General features: G+C 35.5%; 1 protein-coding gene across 1 annotated transcript in view; it reads left to right on the forward strand.

Annotated features, from left to right (window-relative positions):
• Window positions 1-14,114, forward strand: part of ADAMTS19 (ADAM metallopeptidase with thrombospondin type 1 motif, 19) — a 275,020-nt gene that overhangs the window by 155,559 nt on the left and 105,347 nt on the right. Inside the window, 2 exon segments of the mRNA XM_010852422.1 lie at window positions 6,622-6,762; window positions 8,182-8,332. Coding sequence (XP_010850724.1) covers window positions 6,622-6,762; window positions 8,182-8,332 — 292 coding nt within the window.

Here is a 14,114-nt window from a genome sequence, read left to right on the forward strand (position 1 = left end):
TTTTTTTTTTTTAAAACTTTACATAATTGTATTAGTTTTGCCAAACATCAAAATGAATCCGCCACAGGTCATTCAGAATTTTTAATGGATTAGCAGGAAGTGTACTTATTATGGAGATTCTTATAGAGCACTAACACAGGTTTTGTATTTGATACTTTATTTAGACAATGATAGCAGTTAGAGTAATAAGTGGTTTGTCCAAGTTATTAATCATAATGGGAATTAAGCCAGTAGACGAGTGGCAGCACTCCCATATGAGATTCTCTCCAAATGTAGGCTTGGATGTCATAGTGAGTAGGTGGAAAAGGAGAAAAATCACGCAGTTAGTGAACAGCCACACAAGAGTTGGCTTTCTGTTTACATTTCTCTAATGCATTCTTGGCAAATGTATGGTCTAGGGTAAGCCTAGCAACCTTCCTTGGGCAGATCACCCATAGACTTTTCAGGCTTATTGTTATTCTAAGTCAGTAAGATGCCACGTTAGTTTCAGCTTTCCATCAAATGTACAGAATATTTAGTTGCTCCTGTAATTCCATATCAGCTGATAAATCTATAGAATTTATTTACTATGGTATTGAAATAAATAATTCAAGGAATTCAAAGGAAAATATGACAGTTCTTGTTTTCTGAACACTTATGTCTAGGTATATATATATAACTTGTATATATTACAAGTTATATATAAAATTCACCAGAAATAGAAGATGGTTCTGATATCTTATGTGCCATATATTTGAAGGGTACAAAACTTACAAATCATGAGAAATATGTGTTAGAATTTAATGAAGAGTCTTTTATAGGGGAAGAAGTTGGCAAAGAAGCTGTAAAAAGCATTTTGACAAGAAGGGACTAAGCAAATACAGTAGGCTAGAATGAACTGTTACAGTGGAAATCAGAGTGAAACCAGTTTTCGGTTGCTTGAAAACCAGGACAGAAAGTTTGGATTTTGAACTTGTAGCTCATTAATTCTCAGAATTTTAAGTACAAATCATCTAGAAAATGTGTTAATGCCGCTTCTTACGTATAAATATTCTCTTTTGATTGGTTGCCGGTGGGGCCCAGGAATCTGCATTTTAACTAGCCCCATGGTTCATTATTATTTACTTTTTCAGTATTGTTGCTTGCCAAGGAGAATGGAAAGATTTTACCTGGGGAACTAGTTTTTGTATTAATGTTTGCATAAGGGGAAAAGTAATTAAATCATGGTTTAATAAGGCAAAGAGTTAAGGGGCAGGAGTTAAAGGGTTATTACAACAATCCAAAAGTGAAGTAACTCAGCTCGTCTTGGTTAATGGAAGTAGTGGTGGAAAAGGAGCAGTGGGTGGGAGAGCTTTATGGAACATAGAAGAACAGGATTCAGACATCTTTAGCTGCCTGAGGGTAAGAGTATTCTAGCCTCAGTAGATGATAAACTCCTTGAGGGTAAAAACTGAATCTTACTCATATTTATGACCCCAGCCCATACAGTGCCCAGTACTTAGTGTGTTCTTAACAAGTATTTGTTGAATTGTTAAATATATCTTTTACGCAACACACAGCAGAGTGTGTTTTATTTTTTAACCTCTGATTTTTTAGCCTGTTACTGACTTACTTTTCATTGCCTTTGACTTGCCAGTAGAAGTACATATTTGTTTTGTGCAAAGTTAAATGATTTAAAATATAAAAAGTAATGAAAATGTCTCATATTTTTTAATGTTGGGCCTTTTTCCATGAGTACACATCAGTGAAGTTACATCAAATCAGATACAGTCACTGAATCATAAGAAATTGTGTCATTTTATGAAAGTGTAATCTACTTTCAGTTAGACATTGTAATAGTTTGTTTCCTTTTTTTTAACCAGTTTTTTTATACATGATATATAGCTTTTAGTGGGAAGATACCATGACAACACGTTTAACGTGTTCAGCCCCCAAAAAGTTTACCCTTTTAAAACATGACTGTTTACAAATCAGATCCTTTCCAAATTATCCAAAAAATGTAAGTGAATTCATAAGCGTTCTCTTCTCTAACTCATTAAACATCAAAAGGGACCATCTTCAAAATGCAAATGCTTCTCCAGCTTTCCGCAGGATATCACAAAACTTCCTGGCAGGGACTTTTAAACAAGTTGAGAAGTTTTATAAGATAAAAATATTTTCTCAGTTGACTTGACAACCATGTACAATGTTAGTGGAGAGTTTATTTGCCCAAGGCTCTTTGTCAAAATGAATTTAAACTGAGATTATTAAAATGTAGCTCCGTTGCATAGTGTGAGGAGAGGTGTTGCTAATATCTTACTTGGGGAATGTTTTCCATACAGTGCACGCAAGTCAGTTCTGGGACTATACCTGTGGAGGTGTGTTTCTGCTAACGAAGAGGAGACATTAAAAAATCATTCCGAAAAGAAATCTTAGACATAATGGAGACTTTTGATCTATAGTTTGGTGATTTAAAGTTCACTGTTTTTGACCAACAGACTGCCTGGGTCTGAGTCACAGCTCCAACATTAACTTCAGTGCCTTCCTCATCTGTAAAATAGAAGTCATGATAATAAAAACATTCTGGAGGTATTGTGAGGATTAAATGATATCATCACTGAAAATGATTAATACAGTGACTGGCACAGATAAAGGTTCACGATTGTTTTCTTTCAAATCTGTAGAATCAAAACTAAGCAGTGTCTCCTGATAGTTCCAGATGTGTGGTTATAAAAAAAAAAAAAGCCTGTCCCAATTTAATGATAACTTCTGTTACAAGTTAAATAGCTTTAGGAAAATTTAACTAATGGTAAACAATGCTTGAATCACCAGATCTCTCCATGGCTGTAGCTAATTTCTTACATGAGAATCCGGATCCCTGAAGGAAAATGATCATCTGGATGAGAAGTTGTAATCTTCCCAATTTGGAAAATCACATTACATTGCTTTGGGAACATGTCCAAATTGCTAAATCCTGGAAGGAGTCCCTCTTCTTCTCTCAAACGGACACAATATTTAAGAAATTTTATTATTTCTGAAAAAGACCAGTTGCCTTTCAAAACTAAAGCATTTGTATATGACTTGAAAGCCTGCACCAACACAGATGGAAGAGTTGAGTATGTTCCACGTGGCAAGTGGCTGTTGTTATAACAGGGTCACCCAGTGACATGTGCTGCAGAAGAGTGCCTGGTGGAGGCCAGGTGGTGATGCGGGCAGGGACAGCTTTGCAACCATACAGTGCGTTTAGGCATCTTTATCAATCTGGGAGACTGTGCCATATGTACAGTTTCTTACTTTAGCTTAGCACCCAAAGTAACTTCAGGCCATTATTATTTACTTGAATTTTCTTAAATTCCCACTTTCATGAAATTCAGTACAGTAACTTGCCTTTAATAATAGTTTTTGTGTGTGTGTGTGACAAATAAGAGAAATAAAACATCTTTGATTTACTGCCCCAATTTCACAAAGAAGTTATTAATTCCTTCTATTTTCCAAGCACTGTGCTAGGCATTTTACATCATCCTCATGTAATCTTTGCAACCATTCAGGAAGGTATATTTCACAAACAAGGAAACCAAGGCATGCTTATTTCTTATTTCTTTATTATTATTTAAATTGCCTCTGGTCACATGAATAAGATGGAGATAGAAGATTCAAATCTAACGCCTATGTCTTTCACTCTACCCCACACTAAGTGAACTGACCCCTGCTTAGTCCATATCATCTGTTAGTTTTCCTCTTCATCTTCAAAGTATGAAAAAGATGTTTCTTCCTCTTTTCTCTATCAGTCATTCTATTAATATGTGTTGAAACAGACCCTATTTAAAGACATTAATTAGATGAGGAAAGAGAAATATAATTTACCATATAGCTGAATTTTCCTAACATTAAAATGAAAAAATATAGTCAATAATATATTTTTATTTTATTTAGCTAATTTTCACAGTCTTCAGGTTGGCAAACTTAACTTCTAATTCATTACTCTTCTTTATAAATTAATTCATCCTATATAATTTTCCTTTTTCAAAAACACATTAATGTAACAATTTTTATTTAAAATTTTAAATTATTTAACTGAAAATATAGTTCAATAATTTTGAAAGTTTTATTTTCGTATGAGAAAATATAGGTAGTTGTACTTTTTAACAACTTCTATAACAATTCTTTTATTTGTGTTTTAAAATACAGAATAGATATTCTTGTTATTCACAATATTTTAATGAAAACTGTTTTAGTTATTATCTGTTACACAATGAGAAGAAAGGAGCATTGGACTATCTTGCCATCTTCTCAAACATAACATGTACAAAACCAAACTTTCCTCTTTCTACATCTTCAGTATTAACTCTCTCACAAACAGTTACTTTAATTACTTCATTATGAGAATTCATAGGAGATTATATGCAACTTTTACTGAAATAGAAGCGATTCAACATGCTGGCTTGGTTCAAATGTAATTATCATTTATAGAATATGATTCCAGTATGCCAGCATTTTAGAGTGATAAGTCTCTAGCAGTTAGAAATTAGAGAGATAACCAAAAGTAAAAACATATAGTACACTGTAGAACGGAGAAAGCAATGGCACCCCACTCCAGTACTCTTGCCTGGAAAATCCCATGGACGGAGGAGCCTGGTAGGCTGCAGTCCATAGGGTCACTAAAAGTCGGACACGACTGAGCTACTTCACCTTCACTTTTCACTTTCATGCATTGGAGAAGGAAATGGCAACCCACTCCAGTATTCTTGCCTGGAGAATCCCAGGGACGGAGGGGCCTGGTGGGCTGCCGTCTCTGGGGTCGCACAGAGTCGGACACAACTGAAGCAACTTAGCATGCATGCATGCGTTGGAGAAGGAAATGGCAACCCGCTCCAGTGTTCTTGCCTGGAGAATCCCAGAGACAGACGAGCCTGGTGGGTTGCTGTCTATGGGGTCACCCAGGGTTGGACACGACTGAAGCGACTTAGCAGCAGCAGCAGCAGCATAGAATTATTTAATTGAAGTTTATATACTCCTTTTTATGGTGTATGACACTTAGAAAATGACACATAGAAAGTTAAAGAGAATAAGGAACAACATAATATTTGGGAAACTACAAGTCATTTGCTCCTGCTGAAAAGAAATGCAATAAATGGCTTGGAAGGAGATTAAGAAACTACGTGCCATGGTAAAGAGCTGGAAATTGCTATATAGGTAATGGAAAAGCAGACGAAAGGCAGCCCGATTGTGTTTTTAAATAGATCTCACTGGAGCAGGGCAGGAGGAGAAGGGAGAATGCTGCCCAAGATTAGAGGCACAGAACCCACTTAGAATTCCATAGTAATTGTCAAGGTTAAATAATTTTATAATCCTCTTTAATAGTAACAAAAGGAATTGAAAGGAGGTCAGAGGGGAAAGACATATTTAGAAAATAGATTAGCAGGGCTTGCCCTTAACAATCAGTAAATAAAATAGCTTGGGTGATAATTTGGAAGAGGAAGGAATAAATTATGACCTGAAGATCCTTAGTTTGGCAAACTGTGTGGCTAGCAAAGGCACAAAAAAGAGAAAAGAGGGAGAGAATACAGGAGTACGTAGAGGTTTGAAAGAGAAAATATTAACAGCAGTTTTTAGACATACTGAATTTAATATTATTTTAATACACCCATTAGAAGATAAGTCCGAGTTTTAGATCAGAATTCCAACTTAGAGCACCAGATAGGATTCAAGAGAAAAGATGAAGATGACCGAGAGCATGAAGGTTTCCCAGGGACAGTTTGTGGGAACAAGACTTTAATGTGGCTTCAGATTTGATAAAAGGAATGAATAAAGGATATTCAGGCAAGAGCAGGAATCTAGTGTGGTTGAATAGAAACTGCAGTATTTCTGTGTTTCATACCTACTACTGTGTGGAAAATAACATAGATTATACTGACACAGGTGAACTAAACATGTTATTTACTGACTGGGAAAATTTTTTAATAATAAAAACATTGACTCTTAATCTAGAAAATGTTTTTTACTAAATAAAAACATTGACCTTTAATCTAGGTAAACACGATTTAAAAAATAATCAATATGAAATTAATTTTATTTTTACATTTAAAACTAATTTCTCTCTGAATAGACTGGTGGTTGCCAAGGGAGCAGGGGGTAAGAGAGGGATAAATCGGGAGTTTGGGACTAGCAGATGTAAACTGGTATATATAGAATGGATAAACACCAAGGTCCTACTCTATAGCAAAGAGAATTATATTCAATATAATTTTCCATCAGGGTGTATCACATTCAATATAATTGAATATAATAAATATATCAAATATAATTATATTCAACTATATTGAATGTGATACACCCTGATCAATATAATAAATATATTGAATATAATTATATTCAATTATATTGAATGTGATACACCCTGATGGAAAAGAATATGACAATGAATGTGTGTATATGTGTGTGTATATACACACATACACATATATACATATATATGTATAACTGTCATTTACCATAAAGCAGTAATTAACACAACATTGTAATTCAGCTATACTTCAATAAAAAATTAAAATTAAAAACTAATTTATCTCATTTTAATGATTTAGCTGTCATTTAATTGCAGGTATAATAAGTTAAAATATCTATCTAATATAATTTTCAAATTTTAACTATATTCCAAATCAGCATGGGGATTAATCATGACAATGACCACCCATCATGTGCTGATGGTCTTCATATCATGTCTGGTGAATGGATTAAAGGACAAAATCTTGGTGATGTCTCATGGTCCCGATGTAGCAAGGAAGATTTGGAAAGATTTCTAAGGTACTGAGGTCATTTGCTGTTGTTGTGTCATGAATGTGTGTGTGTGCCTGCTTCCTCTACCACCCTGGTGTGTGGCATGGCAGAGTGGAAAGGGCATGGATTAGGAATCAAGGCGCTTGGTTCTAATCCTGGCTCTCCACTGGCTCATGATGTCAATGGGACATATTATTCAACCAACTCGTGTCTTAGTTTCCACATTTTCAAACAAGACAGGAGGCAAGATGATTTGTAAGGTTTAAAATTATTGCAATGATAAAAAATGTTGTATAATATTAAATTGGCTCTTCAGAAATTCTCAGTGCAAACATTCTCAATGCTCATCCCTCTACATCTGTTGTTATCAAAAACCTCTTTAATAAAAGCTCCACCTTTCTACTTCGTAATTCTAAACTCTGAGTCTTTTTGCATTAACCCATAATTTTCATCATTATTATAGTCCTTGATTCTCCTCTTTTCAACATTCAGCTGGCAATATTAGCTTTTGCCTGTTTGGGAAGAAAATGAAAAACAGTATTATTGTTCTGATTTTCACTTTAAAGCCCTGTTCTTTGCTTATTTCTTCAGTAATAGAAGGGAAAGCTGAAGCAGTACCAGTAGGAGATATGCAAAGTCCCAGTCACTAAGTGAGAGAGAAATGCTTAAAGTATTCAAAAATCTAAGTAAGAAACATAGAAATACCTAACTAGCTAAATTCACTACTCAAATTTATTTTTCCATACTATTTAAATTGTCAAGTTAATTTTTTGTCAAATGAATAAAAAATCTACTAAAATGTATTTGTTACATTACTATAGCTCTTTCCAGAAACACGTGCAATGTCATCTGTGCGTGCTCTTCCTCACTGAAGCAACAACTCCTCTGTAGGCCCCCGTGAGTGTATGGTTTGGCTTAGTTGTCTTCTCCTGAATCAGAACTATGATAAAATTAAATTTTACCCCATAAATAGAAGTTGTGGTGCAGTGTCAAGTCCAAAAATATTCCTACTATTAATAGTCACTTGAGCATGATTTTCCTAGATTCTTTAAATCCTTGAATATAGTTGATTTCTTACCTTCATACATTACTTTTAAGCAGTTACTCTCTGAGACTGAGCTTCTTCACCTTACAAATGTGTAAAATAATAACCACCTCACAGTGTTGTGTAGATGAGCTTAATTAATTCAAATGAAAGATCTTTAAAATCAAAAAGTTCTATTAACTTGAACATTGTTTTATTAATATTGATAGGATTATTGTAATAATTGTAAACATATGGTTCTCATATATGAGATAATTTCCATGAGCATTCAATAGAAGAGCTTATAAATAAAAGCAAGAACATATTTAATAGTATTAAAATGTTTGCTGTTGCTACATTAACTAATTATAACAACTTTTTGCAGTTAATTCAGAATGTCACACATATCTGCATATTGCCAGGTCAAAGGCCAGTAACTGCTTGCTGCAGACAAATCCCCACAGTGTCAATTCTGTGATGGTTCCTTCCAAGTTGCCAGAGATGACATACACTGCTGATGAGCAATGTCAGATTCTATTTGGGCCATTGGCTTCCTTTTGTCAAGAGATGCAGGTAAGAGTTGTATTGAGGTGCAACTTCTTCTAAGTGTGTATTCATCCGTTATTTAGAAGTATTGGTGCTCCAAAGAACCCCAGCATCGGAAAGATGGATTTTTCTAGAAAAGGTTTCTTCATTTTTCCCCTGCCTTTTTGAAAGTGGTAGAAATTGGTGTCAGTATTGAATCAGTTAGGAAGGAATGATCCAAGAATTTCTACTTCAAAAATGACACTTAAGTCAGGGAAACCTTTGCTTTTTGACAGTTCATTGCTTTTATTTTAAATGTCTCTCTTACATGGTAGATATGTGGGTGAAAATGTAATAAAAACAATGTATGAACATGTAATTACAGAGGATGGATTATTTAATGCTTTATGAATTATTTAATCCTGAAAATAAATATATTCTATAGGAATAGAAATTAGAGAGTACATTTCTGATAGTTAAACTAGAAGCAAAGGGTAAATGTCTGATGGTAAACTAAGCAATGTCTGTATATTAGTATTCAAATTAATTACTCAGAGGGTCCAATTTTCCCATTCTAGGATAATCTGAAAGATTGAGCAAAATGACTCTCTTAATTGATGTAAGAAATTAGCTCTATTTAGCCTTTCTTTTGGAGAAGGCAATGGCACCCCACTCCAGTACTCTTGCCTGGAAAATCCCATGGATGGAGGAGCCTGGTAGGCTGCAGTCCATGGGGTCACAAAGAGTCGGACCCAACTCAGCGACTTCACTTTCACTTTCATGCATTGGAGAAGGAAATGGCAACCCATTCCAGTATTCTTGCCTGGAGAATCCCGGGGATGGAGGAGCCTGGTGGGCTGCCATCTATGGGGTCGCACAGAGTCAGACACGACTGAAGTGACTTAGTAGCAGCAGCCTTCCTTTTCTCTTTTTGGCTCTCTTCCTGCAGCTCATCCCTTTGCTGCCCATTTCTTCCTACCTTTCTAGTACACATGCTTGCACATTCTTTGTATTTCAGGCTTAAACTCATAGTCATGCTTGGAGTGAATTGATAGCTATATTTCACTGTACCTAACTTTCTTTGATTGCCTGAAAAGAGTTTTGCTTTGTTGAAGATAATGCTGTCTTGAATTACTGGCAGAATAATTAAAATCCATCATAAGGAAAAGATTATATGGCATTATGACATATTTTATGCTCTCTCTGCTTTGTTGTTCTTATCAGAGTTGTTGTTATTTTCCTTTTATTAACTCTCTACCTTAGTGTGTAAGCTCCATGAGGGCAGAGTGTTTCTCTAGTGTTCAGTCCAGTGGCTGACACATGGTAGGCACTCAGTGAATATCTGACTTAAGGTTAAAATAGGCGAATGTATAAAGAAGTTGGAGCTGTGTTAAATGTGACATGTGAAAGAATGTGTAGACTGTAATAATCATCAGCAACAACAGACCTCCAGAGGAATTGATATAGGTGTGTGATTATGAGTGGACACACAGGATTCACATGTGGCAGACCTGTGGATGCTTGGACCTTGGCATTGGGTGTGATAATTATGATAGTAGCCAGGTTGACCATCTGTTATCTGTCGTAATATCTCTGATCTCATCTACCGATCTTATCCACTCCACTCTTACCTCCACGGACTTTACACAATCAAAAATTGGGTCACAATCTTCTTTCTTGAATCATCATGGTAAAATGAATGTTTTGAGGTCAAATAGTTTGATTTTGCAGGTAGACACATCTACATGCAGAAATTAGCATGTTTTGGAAAACAGTAAGCTGTCTATGATTGCTATTGTACTGTTGGGTCAGGAGATGGTTTCAGTTCATGTGCTATACAAAATTGATAGAGCTGAACAATGGAAAATGTTTACATTTTATAAAGTACCTGAAGTTTTAGAAAAACTCAGCAAATGATCAATTACAAACATAATTTTGGTTAATTTTAGATCATTTTTCATAAATACTATTTCTAAAAATTTTAGAAATTATTTTGAAGTCTATATTGCAGTTGGTTAAATTTTACTAGTATCATTCCACAGTATTTTGAACTTTAAAGTGGATGACACTATATTTATATTTATGATCTGTTTTAATTCGTACAGCAATTATATGCCATAGTTATTATTCAGTTCTACATTATAGGTTAGCAGTTTTGAGTCTTGTAGAAGTTAAAGTAGCACAATTAAGTGATTACGCTTATGAAGAGGGTTTGCTAGATGCAAATCCAAAGAACAGAGTATATGCACCTACTATGTTCTACTGCTTTTTATGGAATTCATACTTTTTTACATTGTCTTTTGTCTGAGAAAATCCTTAGATTAGATCCTGTGTTTAAACTGAATTTTCTTTATTCCCTAGAGCACTACACTATCAGGGTGAAGAAATATTTTAATTGATTTTTAAAAACCTTTTTTAGGCTGTTTGCTCTATTCATATTGTTGCTTCTCACTAACCTACCTGCGTGTATTTTTTTTCTACCTCTGATGAAAGTGTAACAGTTTGTTGCTGCTGCTGCTGCTAAGTCGCTTCAGTCGTGTCCGACTCTGTGTGAATCCATAGACGGCAGCCCATCAGGCTCTGTTTCTTAATATCCTAGGATGTTGCTTTGTTTTAAACTAGGCATTTTGCAAACAGAATTAAGTTTTAGGTTTTAAGTATCCAGAAATGTTCTCCTTTTTTCCCTTGAAATTGTGTGTGTGTGTGTGTGTGTGTGTGTGTGTGTATACATACATACAGATACATATACGTATATATATGTGTATATATATATATATATATATATATGACACTTTTATTCATGAAAGTCGTTCAGTCATGTCCAACTCTGCGACCCCATGGACTATACAGTCCCTGGAATTAAAGCCAGATTTTTCTCTAGTTCAACCTGTGTATAATCTTCATTAAGGACAATTTTAAAATAATGCCAGAAAGGTTTGGGCTGCTGTGGGCAACCAGGAAAAAGCAACGTCTCCTAGTCAGGGTGTAGGTTGAAGAGCACTAACTGCAACGGCATGAAGCCTGGGCTCTGACAGTGGTTCTGTCTCTTATTAGTGGTTTAACATTAGTCAAACCTGTTTTTCTTCTAAGCGACAATTTATTGAACAAGAAGAGGAAGTGTTATAGAACAAGAAGAGGAAGTGTGTTATCTCTTAAAGTCTCTTAGGGCTAAGAGGCTGGACTTAAGTTCCAAAATCCAAAACACCATTCTGATACCAGCCTTGAAAAATCACCTTTTCCATCCCAAACTGGTGGAGCTTGCAAAACATTAGGTAAGTAGGTAGGTAGCCAGGTAGGTGAGTAGGTAGATAGGGCCATAGAAGAAATTAAAAAAAAAAAATTTTAATCATTGATTTGATAAGTATAAAGTATACATTGAGTTCCAACTACTTTTTAGTCGTTGTTCTATGTACTAATAACACAGTAGGAAGTAACGTCCACCTTCATGGAGCTTGAAGTTTAGCTGGGGAAACAGACAATATGTAAATACATATGTAATATGCCATTTGGTAATAATGTTTTGGAGAAGCATAAATTCGGATGAGCAAGGTAAGGAATACAACCAGGGATAGGAGAGTGGGAATGGTGCTATTTTATATAGGATAATCTGAGAAAGCTTCCTAAAGAAAGGGATGTTTGTTTAGAAATCTGAAGGAAGTCAGATAGCAAACCATACATTTATCTTGGGAAAAATATAACAAGAAGAAACAGATAGCAAATGCCCTAAAATGGAGTTAGATTCATGTTTTAAGTTTAAGATGTCCATTGGACATCCAAGTAGAGATGTTAGTAGGTCCAAGATAGATATCTAGAAGCCCTCAACAAGGAGATGATACTGAATTCATGATACTAAATTATTTATGACACTATGAAATGAGTTAGAAGAGGAAACACTCAAAGTCTGAGAACTTAATCACTACATTATTTGGAGGTTAGGAAAATAAGGAGAAAGCTATGACTAAAACTCTGAAGAAGTCTATTGGTAGGAATAGAACCAAGAGAAAGTAGATCTTGGAAGCTAAGTGAAGACATTTTTCAAAGTGGAAATGTTTAAAAGTTCCAAAGCTGAAGACAAGGGGAGTAAAATGAAGTCTAAAAATATGCAATAGCTGTTTTTCCCACTGAGTTTGGGACAGTGTTACTTGAAGTTATCTTGACATGCATGAGCACCTGAGTATCAGGAGGTAGAAGTTAAAAATATAAAGTGAAGTAATTATAAGTGTAGGAGATAGAAGAATTCTGTGAGTTAAGCCACACTCTTACACGTTCATAGAGAAGGCAATGACACCCCACTCCAGTACTCTTGCCTGGAAAATCCCATGGACGGAGGAGCCTGGAAGGCTGCAGTCCATGGGGTCGCTGAGGGTCGGATATAACTGAGCGACTTCACTTTCACTTTTCACTCTCATGCATTGGACAAGGAAATGGCAACCCACTCCAGTGTTCTTGCCTGGAGAATCCCAGGGATGGCGGAGCCTGGTGGGCTGCCGTCTGTGGGGTCACACAGAGTCGGACACGACTGAAGTGACAGCAGCAGCAGCAGCTTACACTTTCAGGTGGAAACGTGAAGTCACCACATCTACCAGTCTGTAATCTAGACTTTATCCAAAACAAATCTCCTAGAAGGCAAGCTCCATAACCTCAAAAGCATCATCAGTCCTTTTTATCATTGTACCTCTGTCTCCTAAAGAGTGTTCAGTAAGTATTTGTTAAAGCAATAAAGGAATCAACTGAATGATGGAATAATAGCTTTGAAATTTTACTCATAAAAATAATAATCAATTACTCACTGATTCTTAGCTGTATAATGTGTCCAGAGAATACGAAGGTAACCTTCTAAGATATTCATTCAATAGCTACATAAAAAACAACTTATAAGAATATATAACTTATGTTTCACAGCTTACACATGAGTTATCAGATATCCTTATGACCATCTTATTTCCAATAAGTTATAAATACGTGTTGAGTTGCAGGAGTAAGAATTCATAGAAACTTTTCAACATGTGTGTTTCTGGTGCAATCTGAGATAATGGCAGTTGGCCCACAGTATTTGAGTTGGATGCTGCTCTTCTATTCTTCCTAACAGACAGCTATATACAAGCACTAGGGACTCCAACATTATGTATGTGCTGATCTAATTAATGACATAAATTTACCCTTGAAATAGCAGCTTACATCTGCAAAATGTTTAAAGGCATAGCTGTAGAGATGCTTGTGAAACATCTCACCCCTCAGCAATAGTTGCTCACTCTTTTGCATGAATACGCTAAATTCTTGGATAGCCTTGTTCCTGGGTCCTGAGCATTGGTACCTCCAGTCCATCTGGCACCTTGTGCCTGAGCCAGCTACAACTGCAATAAGTTATCTTCATGGCTACCTAAAATTAATTTGTCTGGCTAAGAATGCAGAGGTATGGAAGCTTCCTCAGAATCAATAAGAAGTGTCTGCTTGAGGGTTACATTATTTGTGAAAGAAGAAAGTCTGCTAAAAAAGAAAAATAAAAAATGAAGGCCTCCAGGAAACTTAAAATTCAGCCTTGAGTTTTGGACTAGGCACACTGTGAGTTACATATATATTGTATAAAAAACTTTCCAGTGTAATTGAATCATATGGTGACTTAAAGTACCATAGAAAGACCAGTTTTATCATCGCAGCACTGTTTATAGTAGCCAGGACATGGAAGCAACCTAGATGTCCATCAGCAGATGAATGGATAAGAAAGCTGTGGTACATATACACAATGGAGTATTACTCAGCCATTAAAAAGAATACATTTGAATCAGTTCTAATGAGGTGGATGAAACTGGAGCCTATTATACAGAGTGAA

The sequence above is a fragment of the Bison bison genome, unplaced genomic scaffold (genome assembly GCF_000754665.1).
Source record: "Bison bison bison isolate TAMUID 2011002044 unplaced genomic scaffold, Bison_UMD1.0 scf7180017864311, whole genome shotgun sequence".
NCBI classification, from domain to species: Eukaryota; Metazoa; Chordata; class Mammalia; order Artiodactyla; family Bovidae; genus Bison; species Bison bison.